This window comes from Salvelinus namaycush, chromosome 40 (assembly GCF_016432855.1).
Source record: "Salvelinus namaycush isolate Seneca chromosome 40, SaNama_1.0, whole genome shotgun sequence".
NCBI classification, from domain to species: Eukaryota; Metazoa; Chordata; class Actinopteri; order Salmoniformes; family Salmonidae; genus Salvelinus; species Salvelinus namaycush.
Window position 1 is genome coordinate 5,324,677 of NC_052346.1, and position 18,535 is coordinate 5,343,211.

General features: G+C 41.6%; 1 protein-coding gene across 3 annotated transcripts in view; it reads left to right on the forward strand.

The window, feature by feature from the left end:
• The first annotated feature begins 2,653 nt into the window (after positions 1-2,653).
• The window catches only part of LOC120033333 (zinc finger E-box-binding homeobox 2-like), a 76,995-nt gene continuing 61,113 nt past the window's right edge, over positions 2,654-18,535 (forward strand). For 2 of the 3 annotated variants that reach the window (XM_038979631.1, XM_038979632.1), the window contains exons 1-2: positions 2,654-2,865; positions 4,368-4,526. In XM_038979631.1, coding sequence (XP_038835559.1) covers positions 4,454-4,526 — 73 coding nt within the window. In that variant the 5' untranslated portion in view covers positions 2,654-2,865; positions 4,368-4,453. The remainder of the gene's footprint in view (positions 2,866-4,367; positions 4,527-18,535) is intronic. The other variant, XM_038979633.1, reaches the window with a different exon arrangement.

Genomic DNA, 18,535 nt, shown 5'->3' on the forward strand with positions numbered 1-18,535 from the left:
GGTCAGACAAAACATCTTATTAGCATACAAAGGAAATACGTATTATGCTTACGATACTGTTATAGCACGTGGGGAGTCAAATCTGGTGCCTGATATAATCATGAACAGTAGTGTGCTTCACCAGTGTAGTCTATGAGCTGAACGGAGTCACCATCTGTTCTCTGATTTCAAAGTGTGGCAGAAAAAAAGGTCTTGGATTCACTCGTCATTCTCCACCTTTCCCCTTTTCTTGCAAAATATGTTCCACCTAATGAGGGTAATTTCGGGACCCTAAACGGTCAGTAATGACTTTGACATATTTTGTAATCCTTTCTTGTTTAAAAATATAAATGCACGGTATTTTAACGCTAGAATCCTTATACCTGACAGGTGTGTAAACCAGTTGACTGGTTGAATAAGTACCAGGTTAAATACCAGGATCATTACTGATTCCACTGTGTATTCTGTACTGCAACACTATGTTTTAAACCATAGGCCAATACTGCCTCTGTGGTGCATAGGATATAAGCTTTACAGTTTTATTGTTGCACCACATGATCATTTAAATGTCAACCTAGTTGAAATTGACATATAGCCTATATGCATTTACTGCTTCATGAAACGGTCATATTTGATTCCTTGCTAAATACATAAGTAATGATAAAACGGACAAAGGGCATATAGGGCATGTATATGCTGTATTGATACTCATACTAGCAAACATGGCAGGTACAAATAAAGACACTTGCTTTCTAGAGCCACAAGAGTGTGTTGTGTTTCCTCTCAATTAAATTAACAGATTCATTAACCCTAAAGTCCCCCCTAAAGGTCAACTATCGTCAGTAATCCCTTTTCACGCTGTATGTGTTTGTATAAAATATTCAAGCTGAAAGCAAGGAGCGGTGTCACTCAGAGCGCGCGGGGATGAATGAGCAGGGACACCGCTCCAGTTGTCGAGCGGCAGCACAGAGGGATTTGGCAAGTCAGACAGAGACCCTGCACTTGCTTGACATACATTCAGTGCGCACTTAAAATGAATGACTTTGCGTCTTTATCTGGCATGTAATTGCAGGCTATTATTTGCTGTCAAAGTCGGAAGTGAATCACACGCCTACATCAGTCTTCATCTCTCACACACGCTGTACATAGCATTAACACACAACGCAGATAACTCCGTGGAGCTGCAAAACTTGAGTTAGGAGTAGCCTACCTACCAGCTGCAGTAAAGCGGGTCCCCTTCTTCAAGTCTGTAACGCTCTATCACCTGGCTGTGACCAATAACCGCTGCATAAATGACAACAAAGTTATTTTGTACGTAACTTGCTAATGAAAATATAACAGTGCAACATAAATAGAGTAGTAGGCTGTAAATAAATACAATACTGTACATGTAATAATTAACATAATAATCATAAAATTACAAATACAACATTATATTCATATTGTTAATAATAATCCGAATTATAATTAGTACAGTTATATATAATTCATTCAAATTAATTGCAGATAAAAAATATTGAAAAATACTCTAATAGCAATCTATGTTCAGCTGTGTTGTCTATATCGACCGTCTTTTGGAACATTTAATGCCAGATGTTTGAGCACCTTTTCCTCTCGAGCTGTGCTTCCGAGTTCTCTGGAATCTGATTGGCTTGGGACAAAAGGCATCAAACAGTCGAGCAGTCTTGATTGATGATTTAATTATCCATACAGTTGATAACTGCATAGGACAGGACAGCAAATATAATACTTTATTTACATAACCAATCACAGCGTTGCAAAGGTGGAGCCTTCCTCTCCATCTATAGCGCGAGACAGACAGACGTTGAAGCAGCAGCATCACAAGGAAATACGTAAATACATCAAATAGAGAAACCTTAATTGGAGTAATAACCATGGCATATAGTTGCAATAGAGTGAAATATGTTCGTTCGATATAACCTTGAATAACACCTGTGAAAAAAATGTATAAAGTACACACTTGACGTCTTTCAATCCTGGTCAGAGTGATGAGTTCACATAGACTTTGTTTAAAACACGCAGGGAAAACTTCAACTAAAGTACCTGTACGCACCTGACTGCACCTGGCACGTGCGAGAAGCACCTCAGTATACACATCTCTGTCGCTCTTGTAGATGCATGGGGCATGCGCCGTTATACACGCTCCACTCATAGTGGTTATTGCGATAGTAAAAAATAAACGCACGTCCGTAGAGGGTGGCAAATACGTTAACAAATATAAAACATCAACAACCCAAACCGCTGATGCTCACTTTCTTAACACTCTGCAAACCTTATATTTTCATCCCTGGTATGTGTGAGAGTCTGTCAAACTTCCAACGCTATCATTTTGGTCCGTTTTCCCCCTTCCAGTTGTGGGTTGAATAAGAGTGTTCCAACTTTTTTTCTTCTGGGTAATATTCTTTCTTCTTCGGCTCCTATACATGGTAGTCATAGTCCGACAGTCACAGTTCATTTCACTCGGATCAAACAGCCTGGAAGAGAGGGGGAAAAAACGTATCACGTTTAGCAAAAGATGCTCACGTTTGGTCCTGCTCAATTATCCCCTCCCGTGACGATAGGTGGCGCGTGTCCCAGGGTTGGTTCTCTCCTCTCTGTATTACAGAAAAGAGAAAGAAAAAAATGTCATTAGAAGAGGCGTAACACGTCAGTCCGTCCCCAGGTTTGTTTCCTGGAGTGTCTGAAAGAGATCAGTCCTAACCTGCCCTAGCAGGAATAACGGTCCTTCTCGAACCACTATTTCTAAGGCTTTATTATCATTGCAAGGATCCCTGCACATTTCTCTCCACAATTGCTTACCGCTGCAGTCTCGTGTTACCACTACAACCCGAAGTCAACCGAAAAGATACTACTATAGGAAATCAGGTATGTGTCCATTTCTTTACCTCGACTAATAACCTTTATACAATGGGTCATTTATAGTTTTAGAGATTGCGACTTAGAGCTTTTGTAGGGGCTTTGGTGCTATAGTATTCCGTTCACGTGAAACTTTCTCTACCTGCACAGGTGGATGAGGGAGCGGTGCGCTTTAAGTATCTAGGCTTGCAGTGCGTTTCATCAGAGAAGGTGCAGTTTTGTAGAATTTGATGCAAAGCCTACTATTCAAGCCGAAAAACCATGAAAAAAAATAATAAGCTCGGTCTTATTCAGCTTTGGATTCAGTTTCACCGAGCCATGCATGCACCCTTTTGTATCCAACTCGTTTTTGTTAGTGTCTTTCTGTATCCTTTGGCTTCGTAGAGTAGAAGTTGTCTGTCTCACAATAGGGTAAATATTCGCGTATCATATCAATGTCATTTACATTATTTTGTTCAGATAGCTATAATATGTTTCATATCCTGTCTGGATAATTGTATTTTTCTTGACACATCACTTTGTGGTATTTGTTCGTTTATTGTTGTTTATTTGTTTTTCCGGTCGTGGGTCGTTCCCCATAGTAATACAATCCAATGGCAGAAATTAACCCGCTCATTTTGCTCGATTAGTCCATTGAAAGCATGAATGTTTTCATGTTTTGTCTGTTTTTACTTATTTATTTATGTACGTTTTTCAGCATGCTAGGCCTAAAACGTAAAATATGCATGCTATCTAAAATTTATCTTAAATTAACACATTTTGTAATTTTCGTAAATTAATGGTGGAGTACTTTTACATTTAGGCATTTAGGCCTACGTATTTCACAACATAGCTTTTTGTATCATATTTATTTTGTTGTTGTTTTGTGTTGTAAGTGATATATATTGCCTAGCGGAGTGAAACTGTTCTTCTTTCAACCCTGTGATATTTACATTTGACACAAAGCAAATCGTTGAACTCATAACTTTAACATTGTGTCATCGTCAATATAGGTTACTCTCAATTAAAAAATGTAGGTTAAAAAAACATGAACCCAGAAAAATCAATGTAGGCCTACTGTTTGCGATGTACGAGTTCTTTTTTTTGTATATATATATATCGAAGCAGAACATAAAATGAAAACAGCACAAAAGAAAGAAAAGGAGCAATGATAAAACGTTTCTTATTTAAATTAACACAATGTAAAACGCATGCTTAACACACGGCCAGTCCGTGTGAATTATGCCTCATACTGAAGGTGTATCTCCCTGTCTCCCCCTTTCTCTGCCTCCTCTCCTTCCCCGTCGTCAATGTTCACTTCCACTTATCATCATCCCGATCACTGGCATTATACAGATCAACAATACATTAATCGACCCCTTATCGTACTTTAGCATAGGTATAAAATAAATGTTTTGTATATTTGTTGGGTTTTCTATTATTTTCTGTTTTATTTGGCGCCTGATATTTAAATGGTTACTCCCAGTCAGTCCAGTGTACCCACATTGTTGCTGCCTGTGTTTGGTTGTTAGATATTGAGCCTGCGTGTTGCTGCTGCTGCTGCTGCTGATTCAAGGAGTCGAGTCCATGCGAGCTGCCATCTGATCCACTCTTATCAATGAAGCACGAGATCATGGCGGATGGCCCCAGGTGTAAGAGGCGAAAACAAGCCAATCCAAGAAGGAAAAACGGTAAGAAAAGACATGAAAACAACAAACTGTCATTTGCGAAATATGTTTGTTGTGGATCTAGAGTTGTAATGTTGTCACTGTGGCTGTAGTTCAGAGGGGCTGGCTGCGAATTGCCAAATGCGCGTTCTGTTCTGCTCTCGTCTCATAGGAAATAAAGGGACACTTCTAACTGGGAAAGAATGCGTAATGTGTCAGTGTTGTGCTGTGCACAGGCGGGACTGTCTATCCTTCATTGTGAAATTAGGAGCACAACGTCTTTGCTCATTTCGTAATTTTTACAGAGACCATTTGATGGAAGTTGTAATAAGTTGAGAGTTTATCGTTGTGCGAAAAGACTGAGTAGCAGTGGGGGGAATTTCAGAAAGTTTCCCTGCCCAGATAACGGTTCAGTCGCGAAGTCCCTTATTTTCCACCAAGCCAAACCCGTTAGATGAGGACTGATTTTATTTGCTGTTCTGTAGTTGACGTACCTGTAGATTTAATTGTTTGAGCATTTTTTTTCCAGCAAGTGTTTGTTCCTTATGCTACACATTGCTTAGACTCTCACACCCCTGAGTATATTATGACATTAATGTAATACATTTTTATATGTCTAAACGTTATTGCTATGTTTAGTTCTCGCGTTGTTCCCAAATGATTTGTTATAGTGTCTATCTACTTTCTCTCGAAGCATAGTCCCCTTTATGTAGGGAACGATTAGTGTCCCACACCGTTGGCAACTGACAATAATATGAAACAGAACATGGGTGGACAATTCGCAGTGAACAGACTGCAATAGCTTAGTTTACTCATTTATTATAACCAAATAAGATGGCATGTGCGCTAAAATGGTGATATTGACTGGTGGTGTGTCTCGTGTCATTTATTGTATTATTAGCAATATGAAGTGCTTTGTGTGGAGCAAATAGCGGTGAAGGATACATTTGTCACTCTATTATTGTCAACTGTTTGTCCACCCACCGAACTGTGTTACATGTTGGGAGTTATTGAACCATGTCGTGGATCGCTTTTCGTAGGGAATATACGTTTGTTCCTTTCCCTTTTGTGGACTGTAGACTACAATACACCCCGTGCACAAGTAAATCCAGCATCACCACATGTCTAGGTCCCGAGATATCTTCTTACACGGGAATGCTTTGCATTTTATTTTGTCCCTGAGATTTTCAGCCTCTGTTGTTGTACAAAGTAGCCTTATCAAATGCGTATGAATTTTTGCTTATACTTGTGAAATGTCTCCCTTTACGTGGCTCTTTTCCTTATTAAATGTTGTGTATTGATTTTGTACAATCAATACAAGGAGAGTCATTGATGCTTACAAGCGTAGCTTCAAGCTTGTCGTTGTTCTGAATAACAAAAGATAGGAGTGAAAGTAGGTTCCCCTTTTCACTGTAGTTTCTAGGAGATGAGAATGTTCTTGCCTCCTTTCTTGCCTCTGAGCACCAGTTCCCACCTGTTCCAGTAAACAAAAGTTTGGATTACTTTAAAACACTCCATTCAAGTAAGTGTTTTCTGACAAACACACACCTGATGATTGGCATTTGCATTTGTCAGAAACAAAAATCATTTCAAACTCCCTCCATGCAACAGCAGCAAGCAACTTCACACACTCTCAATGCAATAATAATTAACATGTTATTTTAGTCGCTTCCCCCTCAGTGCCGATGTGGTGTGCAGCGTGCACGTATTATAGGCTTGACTGAGCAAGTAGAAATTCGCCATTCTTGATTCTATCATATTTTTTGAATATGCAATTGTGATCCCGGAGTTGCCCCCCCCCCCCCCCCCCCCCCCCCCCATTTACATTTTCTCGTCATGGGATGCCTTCAATAGCTCTCTCCCGTTGGGAATGCTGTGGTTGAGCTATTCAGACAGAGTGGATTTTATTTTCTCCCCTGGATGCATGGAGAGATGTCATAGGAGCTGAGCTTGTGTGTCTGGCCGATAGATAACACCACTATATAGCTATATATGAGGATCCTTATCAGACCGATAGCCTACATACTGAGATGACTTGAACGCAGTAAACAAGATTTTAAAAAAAATAGACCATCGATTGAAATATTTTTAATATTGATAGATTGATGATGTAAATTATTTATTTATGATATGGGTAGAGAAATAAATGATTTTTTCCCCTGCATGACAGTTTGTCGTGTTTTCCAGAAGACATTTATCTGTAGTTATAGAATATTTTGAGTAGGATTTCAACGTTTCGATTCACAATTATAGCTAAATTCTATAGCCAGTATTCTGATCTTAGAGTGAGACTCTGGAATTCCAGGTCAATTTATTCAGATTAGGTTATTTGGTCCCATTAGAGTAGGTAATAATGCTTTTCTAGCCATGCATGGTGTATTTGGCTTCACTGTTTGTTGATAACACACCTTTGGCGTGTGATTCTATAGGCCCACATATGATACTGTACATGCTTATCACATCCAGAGTTAAAGAGTGTAAAGTCAATCTCACAGCTCGGTGCAACTTGATATTGGCAACCCTGTAGTTTTGTTGGGAGTTTTTTCTCTGCCTGCCTTCCCAGGTGTTGCAAGTCAGACCCAGCTGTGGGGCTCTACCTCACTGTGTGTTTATAAGTACAGCTGGCAAAGTACTCCACAAACCTTTTCCCTTCTAACTTGATTAGTCAAATCAGTACTGTTAAAAAGTCGTACTTTTGCATGGCATACTTTCAGTTTCCACACTTTTATTGCTCTCTCAGTATGGGTAAAGATAAATTGACTATGGAAATGACAGAGAGTGGTACTGATCAGTATCTCCCGCTCATCTATGTTGTTGACGCTCAACTCCGGCGTAATGTTGGAGTTGTGTGCGTTATGTGGTTTTGCCTGTACAGGGTGTGCCATTTTATGAGTTGCTACATAAAAACGTTACCACTTTTTCAGGAGAAGTTTCAAATGTAAAGGAAGCAATTCCAAAGGTCTGTTTTTCTGACATTTCCAGTAATACAATGCAAAGACCTATACATTTTCAATCAACAGAAAGCCTCTCCATAGATGTTACCATGCTCCAGAATATATTGATTACATATTTAAAGGTATAAAGAAACGAAGAAGCTTTCCAGCTTCTCTCTGTCTCTCTGGCTCCAATAGTTTAATACAATGCTGTGAATGTGATTATAAAAGCCTGTGTGCATTCACGCTAAAGCTATAAAGGAGTGCTACTAATTCTTTAGCCTCAGCCCTGCCTTCAGCCCAAACAATGGCAGATTCCTTCCAGTCTAAACATTTTGTCCATCTCTATTATTCATTTGCTTTTAAGGTGCATTTGCTCCCGAGTCGAAGAGAAAAAGCCCCCCCCCCACCACGCCCCCCCCCCCCCCCCCTTCCCTTTTCAGACATTTTTCCTCTTCCCAAGGTAGGCACTATTTTGTTGCTGTCACAGGGAAAAGGAGGGCAGGTTCGCTGGCGCTCACGGACAATTGATTGTCAGTCGTAATGTGTTTCATTTACATGTTTATAACGTCAATAGTGCTGGGGTGTCCACTGTACCATTCATGCTGCCATTCCCACAAGGGTGCAATTGTCTAAGCGGCCATAGCTAGTCACCTTTTCTGATGGCTTTTTCACTCGGGCAAAAAATGGAAAGGGCTCGTGTTGCCGTGGTGCATCAGTGTTTAGAAAAGGATTATTTTGTTTAAGCAAGTGAAATAATTACTGCAGATATTACGAGCCAGCAGGAAATAATCTCCCTTCGGCAGGGGCCTGCACTGTTCGCATGGCAGCAGTGACAGTGGTGAGGCATGAGGTGTCCAGACAGACTCAGGGTTTTTAGAAAAGCTATTTCATATATTTCATATGATGAGATATTATTAGATTATTTACTTTTAGACTCATCGACTGATGGTGTCTGGTAATGGTAGATGCAGCATGTTGAGGATGTGTGTTTTTTTGTGCACTGTTCCCAAAACAACATCCGGATCCTGATTTCTGGCATGTCGTTATGCGAGAGACCTTTGTTGCCCTTTTTCACGCTTTTCAAGCAGATACAGTTTGGTTGACGCATCACTGTAGTTAGATGTTTGTCATTTTTTATCAAACGCGGGTCATCATGATCTAAATATATCCTTCTGCTAAAACGACTATAGTCGGACGTACACCACTGAACACATTTGTGTTACTGGATCTCTACCTGTTAGATTTCAGAACTTCCAGAATAATAAAAAAGCTCCATATGCATTCCATTGCCTAGTGTGGTGACTTTCGACTTAGTAAAGGTTTTAGTTCATTCAAAACTACATAGATCTCCCTGACATCACGTTCAGCCACAAACACATGTTGTGTTTGCTGTGAGGAACCAGATTCACGCCAGTATCAGACGATTATGAATCTGACAGAACACTAATGACCATCTCCTCAGTCGGACACCAATACGCAACTTTATCCCAAAACATTTTGTCTGTTTAAAAAAAAATATTTATTTTTATTTTTGTTTTGTTTTGGGTTCTATATTTTTTCTTTCTCCCTCTCTGGCTTGTGAAGATATTTCCGCCTAACGGGGAGAACACACACAGCAGAGGCACCGTTAGCTGAACCCCTGACACCACGGTCTTTGGAATGCCTTAGGTATGGTTTCACTTTTGCTCACATCAATGCTGACCTGAATGTCTTTCATATCTGATCCGCCGTGTCTCTCCCAGTAAACATCCCCCGAGGGGAGAACAAAGAAAGGAGCTCTTCTTCTTCTTAATCACAATTCAGCCCTTTCACCGCCAGCAGGCTACATTTGCATTCAGCATCAGAAAGGCCGAGATGAAAAGGGGGGAAAAAAGGAAAGCAAGAAAGGAGAGCAATAGCAAAAAATAAAAAATAAAAAGGCAGAAGGGTGGGTGGTGAACAAAATAACTTAGGTGTTTGTGGCTGTTTGTTGGGCGTCCCCTGGTTACTAGCCTAATATAGCTCCTACTCTACCGGGGTAGGCCTGGCCCCCCTGACAGTCAGATAGTGTTACGAGATGGCATGCCTGTACTATTTATGGACACTCACTCTCACACTTAAAAAAAAAAAATGAAAACATGTCTGAAACGTATCAGATTCTAACTTAAGAAGTCTATACTAGCTCGGAGCAGGTGTGTTTTTACACAATTACTTTTTTTTTGTTTTTGTTTTTTGTCCATTTTCAAATCAGAATTGGGGAGCAACGCAGTGCTTATGTCTACTGCTATTTGTCAAATTGCATTCTCACGTGATATTGTAGGGATTCCTTGTGGATGTGTGTTTTGTATGTCACTAGAAGAGCAGGTGTGTCAGAGGTCAATAGGAGAGACTATTTCTGGACTTGTTGCAGTGTGATCTGTCAAAGTATCATGTTAGTTGACACACTATGCCGGGTTTACCGAGAAAAGTTTAGTAGTTGTGTTATGTGATGAAACTATAAACCCGTTCAAACAGTGTTGCCATTTTTTTGTTTCTCTTTACTTTATAGCTCAGTACTCTATCTACTTTAAGATTAGATTTGGTCTCCCCCCTAGAAATGTGGACCACAGTTTAACCGCATGCTTCCACTCTTCTCTTTAAGTCGGTTGGCAAGATATCTTTATTGCGTGGTGAGATCTATTTCTCCTCTCTCCTCTCTCTCAATCAGACTAAAGAATCATGTATGCAAATCCGTTGCCAAGCTTTGAAAGGGGGGGATGCTTCAGCCTACAACTTTAAATGCATCATGTGATATGAATTCCAGATGATTTCTTTTTTCTTTTCCAACCAGAACTTTTTGTTCAGAAAATAAAGGGTTATTGGTACACCTTCCCCCCCTCCCCAAGCTGGCCGGGATTTAGACAGATTTACTTCAGCAAACACCTTTGGACACTGGGGGAAAGTAGGAGTCTGTTTGCAAAAGGAGTCTTTTGTTCCGAGAGGTGCAGGGATAATTCTTTACTAGGCAGGCGTGATATTAACCCATGCTTTCGATACCAGGGGAAGTGGTTAACTCTTTGTGGGCACACACTCACTCTTTACTTGGACAGTTCAGGTTTCTGCTCTTCACATGCATTGGAACATTTTCTCGTCTCTGTTGACAACTTTCCCTCTCTCCCTTTCCGATTCCTTCTTCTTATGTACCTTTTAGGAAGTAAAGAGTCAGGACAGCCTGTTCCATGTTCTGCTCTGTATTTTTTTGTGTGGGAAAGCTGCGAGATCTTGGATAGGGGACTCGCTTGGCTTTATAGAATACCCAACCCCATCATTATAGCTGAAATTCCTTCCCTCTGCAATAGCTTCAGCTCTAGTTGATGTTCTGCTGGCAATGTTTTCTGTGCTGCTTACTTATGTCACTGCTGAGGACCACAGAATGCAAGTAGTACTGCTGCGTCATCAGTGACTAAGACAAATGCATGAATCATAGCCAATGAGAAGGCAGTCCTCAAGCCCCTTGGCTTAATATGTTGATTTGATGTCTCAATATTCATAATGCTTAAAGCGAATAGACATTTGATCATGTTTTGATGAGGATCAAGTCTTAAGTTTGACTTGTTTTAAGACTCGGTTCACTTTATCCACCTCTAATTCTTCGTCCTGCGCTGGATCATATCGTGCTGTATTTGGCTGTGTGTGTGTGTTGGCCGTAGTTCAGGTTGTGTGTGTGTGTGTGTGTGTGAGGACTTTAGCGACTCGCGGGTGTGAAAGATTGAATGATGGAGGAGAAGTGACAGAATTAAAGGTGTTTGCGGCGCCGTTCCGCCGTGACTCGTCCTCTAAGCCCGTCTCTGTCACCGTCCTCTTGTGACTTGACAGTTCATATCCACTCCCCTGTAAGGTGATGTGAACTCACACACAACTGAAGTTGGAAAATATTCAGTCGAATGTCTTTCTCTTCTTTATTTAGTTCGTTCCTTGGCTCCTTTTCTTTTTTTCTGTGTGTGCGATACAGACACAAGGCAAACACTGAAATTGAAACTTCAGTGGACTGGCAAATAATTGCATGCATTTGGATTTTACATTTGTGTGTGTACTTCCATATCCTAAGCCCACAATGTTTTATGCATTGGGTGAGAAAAATACATTTTAGAAAAATATCATGCCTCATTTGACATTTTCTCAAGTGAAAATGCAAAGTCTTTATTCGGCCCATCCATTCGGTTCCCATCCCACTGTTTGCACACATCTAGTTGTTTACAATGGCTTGCGTGTGATTTTCAAAATGTTCCACGTGTCAACTTTCCTATTTGCAAGGTACACTTGGTATGACTCGCGACAGGTTGCATAGCAGGTGGGAATTAACATTTTGGATTTCTTAATTAAACAAATGAGAAGTTTTTAGAGGCACCGTGTTTTGTGCGCATAATCTTATATTGCATTATGATGTATTGCATGTGACGCTCAGCGTAATACACAGCAACTCGACAGTTCCAGCAATACACCGTCTGTGCTTCAGAACAAGAACAATTCGATAGAAATCACGGTGGAAAGCTCCCATTCGGCTGATTGTCCTCTTACAACATACATCTGGATTTTCCTCATGAGTGAGTAAGTATAGTGCCCACATGCATGACATTTGTGGCTGCTCCACATCCCCCATAGCCTAAACAGCATGTATTCCGCAAGTTCAATAATGACTGTATTATGGCCTATAGAAATATTGGTGTGCTAATGATAATGGCTAAGAGTATATCACTCCATACTGCTGTCGGGGATGGGGAGGGGGTCTACTAAAAAGCTAAAAAAGAAGGTAGCAACACTAGTTGTGAGGAAAATAAGAGGCTTTTTCTCATCAGATGCCTTTTGATCTGGTTGGTAGTGTATGAATGGCGCTGTATTTCTCTGTCCGCTGTTCGTTATCTGCATGTTCAAAGTTGTCACCTTTATGGAAAAACAGTGCTGAAAGTGGTCCCTCAGTTTCCAGTTCCGTCCTCTGAAGTCGGTGGATTTTGTTTTTTTCACCTAGTCTGACCAGACACGAGGCAAACACACACACACACACACACACACACACACACACACACACACACACACACACACACACACACACACACACACACACACACACACACACACACACACACACACACACACACACACACACACACACACACACACACACACACACACTCTTTGATGTATGTTTGATTGTCGGGTGGAAGAGCACTTCTGGCAAGGTCATGGACACATGGGACAATCAATAAGAGATTATCAGATTAAGGTATCATGACATCTGGAAATGTAGGACTTTTTCCACATATGACTCAATGCATTTTACACTGTTATACTATTACCCTTACGAACACCTAATAGAACATGTTGCCTCATTCCAGCTCATTTCCTTCCATTTGTTTGAATCATTTGGAAGCCAAGTCACCTAGAGAGATTTTCTCCTTTCCTACCTTTGCCCGGTTGGAAATGGAGAAGGTTGTGTCTGTCTTGATTAAGGACGTACTGGGTCCGTGTTGAATATTATGGAAGGTAACTGTGCCACTGTTATTTTTTTGTAATTGCAGTTGATTGCTGTGCAGATTCAGTCATTTGTAGCGCTACATTTTTGTCACTTTAAACGCTTTCATCTTATCGTTTGATCAACTGAGCTCTTAACCGAACGTTGCAGCAATAGAGGAAATTGTATGAAATTACATTTGCCCTTGTTATTCAAACATACATTTAACCTTTGGTAAAAGTGAGCCAAGGAGAGAGAAAAAACACACATCTCCCCCCTTTAAATGTTACCAGTTGTAAGGACACGTGTAAAGATAGTGTGTGAACCAGTCTGGCCTCGTAAAAACTCAGAGGTGAATTCTCGTGTTAATAGGTTCTGACTGGCGATGGAGCCCCCACTGAACGGCCTGCGCCCCGCCGCTGTCAAACACCAATGTCAAACAAACACCTCCTCAGGTAGCTGGAGGATAATCACACCGACAGGCCTGTCCTCAGCCTTTCTGACACACAGGACCAGAGCCATGGGGTGGAGGCAGGGTCAGGGGAAAAGGGCTGGGGTTGAGGGCTAGGGTATGTTTCTGAGAATGGGGTAGGGGTGGTGGGCTAAGGTTAGGGTTAGGGCTGGGTTTGGGACTAGTTGCGGCTAAAAAAAGGCCTGGGCTGACTCGGGGGCCTAGACTACCCTAGCCTCTACCTGCACTATCACTGACTGTTTACCCTCTGTAAGTCCAGGCTCGACCCCAGCCGTCAGTAATTACTGGCTACTCCCTGCTTTCCTACCAAAAGGAAGATTCCCTCTTATCACTCCAGCGTCTTGTTCCAACATTCCTGAGATAAATTCTCCATCACTTTGTTATTCTTACTACTTAGGGGTATTAGTATTAGCATGCCCATCAAAGCAGACCTTGTACTTTCCTTCTCTCCACGGCCATATCAGTGGTCGTACATTACGCCAGTGATGCGCCATTGGCGGCAGCATAGTTGAATAATGTTCGGGCAGAGTCATATCGAACTGAGCCGCTGACATCACAGGGAGTCAGGATGATGAAGTTGTGTAAATATATGGCTGGTAGCGTGGAAGTTCGGTTAGAGCCACACATGTACTTAGTCTTGTGAATTAAAGGATGAATCAAGTTGCACTTCACGGTCCAGGTACCTGGTTGCATCAGGGCTTTGTTAAGGAAATGTGTAGGAGGAGAAAGTCTCTCAATATTCTGTCGGTCTTCATTCAAATGGCAGGGACATGTAGTAGAGGTGGTGAGGTAGAGGGAGAGAGAGTGTGAGAAACGTAGAGAGGTAGAGAGAGAGATATCATTTCCCTGTATGTATTCTAGTATTGAATGGGTCTGGGATATTATAGTGGCTCAACATGCCAAGTAGGCTACCTTGTAAACTGGCAATCACAGGATCTCTAATGTTATTACTTTTCATAATTAGTTACAGCAACACTCGGTCCATACTGCCGGAAAGGAATATTCCTTAGTAATTAAAGTCATGAAATATTCAGTTATGCCTACCTTTTCAGCAGTCTCTCAAATGAGGCAGCCATTTTTAATGTCCACATTGCCTCTGATTTTATTATAATGGCAGCTTGGCACATCTGCAATTAGTACTTCTACTGACAGTTACCATTTCTGAGGAGCGGTAAGAGGCAGCGAGGGGACACGGGGCGGCGGGGGGACGCGGAGCCGGGCGCTATTACATGTGCACCAAAAGCCTCTCTCTCTCTTTAACCTTGTTGTGTTTTTTTTCTTCCTCTCTGACGCAGAGGTTACCTTTTCCCAACGGTGCAAAATCGACTTGACATAACTGTTCATCAGTTTCAGGATTCTCCCCTGAGGTATTTGCATCAAATCAGCTCAGTCAAGCTTCAAGTTGAAATTGGCAGGCCAGAACCTGACAGCCAGGGTAGGGACCGGGGAAAGAGACAGGGAACTGACAGTGGCAGGGCGGGAGGGTGAGACAAATCTCTCCCTGGCTTGGCCAGGGTGGAGGAGATAAGCGAGAGAAAAGGGCCCTGAGCGAGCTAGGTCACAGGGGTAATGGGTGCAAAGTTAGGCGGATGAAGGGATGAGTAGGCCTCTTTCCACTTTTTTCTTCCCTTTTTCGCCTCTGCTTCCGAATCTCTGTAGTAATGGCCATCTTTAGTGTTATCTTTTATTGGATTTTGGGGGGCGGTGGATATGAAGACAAGCATTGGTTGTTTAGCTGGAATAGTGACTTGGAAAAATTGGTTTAGTGCAATGGATGATATTGCTCAGGATCAAAACCACTCAGTGAGTGAGTGCAGTGGTGGATATTAAACGTCAGGCTTTCAGAGTTACTCTGTGCATCAGAAAAAGTTGTACACTCACACACACACACACACACACACACACACACACACACACACACACACACACACACACACACACACACACACACACACACACACACACACACACACACACACACACACACACACACACACACACACACATACACACACACACATACACACACATACACACAAAGAGAGAGAACAAATGCAATTGTCGCACCTTGAATCGCCTGAGTTACATAGAAATGGGTTGTAGCAGGACACAGATGAGCAGTACTGTAATCTTCTTGAATTACTCTCCTCTATAGCCCTGAGAGAAATCGAGATAAGGATTTGTTTGATGAAACTTTTAGTGATTCTTTGCTGCTCCAATTCTGTCTCTGCGACGTCACAAAGCAGGACGAGAATTCCGCTGTAAAATGTTTCAAATCCCCTAAGGAGCAGAGTTGAAATCCTCTTAACATATATTCTTATTAAAGGGGAAGTCAGAGATCTAGGTGACTATCATTGTTTCTTGTATTCATCTTTGCTCTCTTTTTTTATCTTTCCTCCGCACACATGCTTAAAATGTGTTTGCCCCTTTAACAGCCGTAGAGCCTCGGAGAAGTATGACACTTTCACACATCTTCTTTTTTCAATCTCTCCTTCTTGCTCTCTATCTCCATCTCTCCCCTCTCTCTGTCTCTCACTCCCCCTCTCTTTCTGTGAGCTTTGCATGTGACAGCCAGGGCCTGACGGGTTGATGGCCGTTCGACAGGCAGTATTGAGTCAAAGTGGTGTGACGGCAGAGTTTTGTTAAGCTGGGAACAAAGGCATGGAGATGCCGGCCTGGTATTGTCTGCGTGCATATGGGCCTTGTCACAGTTCCTCCGGATTTTATGCTCTGTTTATTCCTAGCCATCACCACTAATATTCAGAATGGGGCTGCCTCTTTTCTCCAAAGATATGATTATATATATACCAAGTTTTGCTGTGAATCTCTTGAGGAGCTCTTGGAAAGTCAGAAGAGCAGAGACTCGTAAATATTCTATTTTTTAGTATTGATGTATGCTCAGAAGTTAGGTGTTTACTGCGTAGTATATATGGGTTATTTTCATGACCAGTATTACGGATTTTGTTGTTGTTTTTTGGAATTACACACTGTGCTCAAACTCTCTCGCGAACCAGTTTTCAAAACCCATACAAAAGCGACAAATTATAGTTGCATACACATACTGTACTTGAGCCCCCCCCTATTTCATACTGAAGTTTTGTTCAGAGAGAAGCTTCACGGCATTGCCTGTGGCTGCAGGACTCCGATGCCTCCCCTCCCTTCTCTCCTCCTCTTTATGGTCTCTGCTCAAACTGAAAGCTGTTTGCAGTGAGATTAGTGAAGGGGAGGGGGAGGCAGGCAGCTAGCTGGGGGAAGGTAGACAGGGGAAGGGGGGAAAGATGTCCGGTAGCAGACCACGCTAGCCAGGTCAGGCTGAAAGGCCTGCAGGCCCCAAGCCATCAGCCATGCCAGATATCTCCTCTCCCCATCATATGTGGACAGTAATGCGAACAGTCCTCTGGTCTCTAATGGGTATGTTGGTTCCACCATTTCAAGCCACGACAGTGTGTGTGTCTGACTCAGGTCAATCTAATTCACCTCTGTGCCAAACACATCTGCCTTATAGGTGCATCTCTATCTCAGTTGAGTTTGTTAGCCAACAAAGGCTTTTAGCGGAAAGAAACAATACCATTTTAGGGGAACTTGCTATGTCGATGTCTTTTAGTCTTGTGGCAGTGCTTGTGACAATAATATAAAAGCAAGTTCCTGAGAACGCAGCTGGTAAAAGTCCTCTAAGACACCAGTCTTCTTCAAACCCAATGATATTTTCATGAGCCAGTAAAGATTATGAGTCCATTCTTGTAGTACCCATCTGTGCTTTCATTCGCAACTGCTCGATTGTAAAAGGGGAGGGAGGAGGGAGAGTGACTTTCATTTCGTTAAATAGTTGGAAAAGGTCGATGGAGGTAAAGATGTAGTTATGTTTTTTTGCTTTCTTTTATTGAGAGGGAGAGTGTAACAGAGATGCCACAATGTGTACAGACATTAGGTGTTGGGCTTGATACCGTGTAAGTACATCAGTAGAAGGGCTGCCTAGCTTCTGCTTGTCAAAATTAAGTTTTACCCCAAACACGTATTGGCAGTAATTACAGGGTTAAACAAAATTAAGCAATCTGTAAACAGATGAACTCAGTCTGTCTGTCCAAATAATTTTTTTGTTGCAAAACAATTACAAAATTACAGTAGATAAAAATTGTTCCCCGTCTGTATTTATGCAATCAACATAACGAAGAAACAAAACAATTTAATGTGGCAAAATCATCATTCATCTGCATTATAATTGCTTCTTTTTCACATCTACACTGTGGTTAATTAAAATTGTGATTAAATGCGGCTGCGTTGCCTAAGATGTCTTCCCCCCTAAACAGGTGGTACAGAATTTAAAAGTAAAGAGAAAAACGTAATTAGCATTGGAAATTGAGAAATTGCCTGCAAGAATCGGTGTTAATTTCAGTCACTGATGAGGTAATTTATAAAAGGAGCAGCACTGCGGAGACTGTGTAAACTGAGATTGCCATCCTCCTCCTGTCTCCTCTTCCCTGTTCCCAGCATGCAGCTGAAGCTGTTTGCAAAACATTGAACCTATTTGGAATTCAGTCTTCGTTAGCATCATTTTAGCAATTCCTCTCGGCTGCTACTGATAAAATAAACACCAGAGATAGGAACATGTGGCATTTGAAAGGTCTTTTAGGTGTTTTTTTCCCTGATAAATCCATCATAAAAGCAGGGCCAAAGAATAAGGCCATGTGTGTGTCATTAGGATAATGGAAGAATTGTCCAGTTGTAAAAACAATCCACCATTATCTCAGTTCTCTCCATTGTCCTGTTCCATCCAACAGTTTCTTAGCAGCACCGCACATTGGGATGGAACTCTTTGGTCAGGTTCCAGAACCACTTGTTTTGGTTCCAGAACTCTACGGTCAGGTTCTTGGCCTCAGTTACGACCTCAGTCCGATTTCCAGAGAAATCCACGGAAGGAGCAGACTGCAGGCTAGCTACTGATGGCCCGTACTTCTGAATATGTTGTCTGTTAATTAACTAAGTGTTCATCACTTGACTGACCTTGTGACGTCAGCACTGGCATGAGAGGGATATAAAATGTTACATGATGTTCCCCACAATATCACTTTTTGATTGTTTTATCAAAGAGGTTTTGTGATATGACACAAGTTTGTCAGTCTGGGATAGTGGCAACATTTACTCAGGTGTGTGCCTTTAG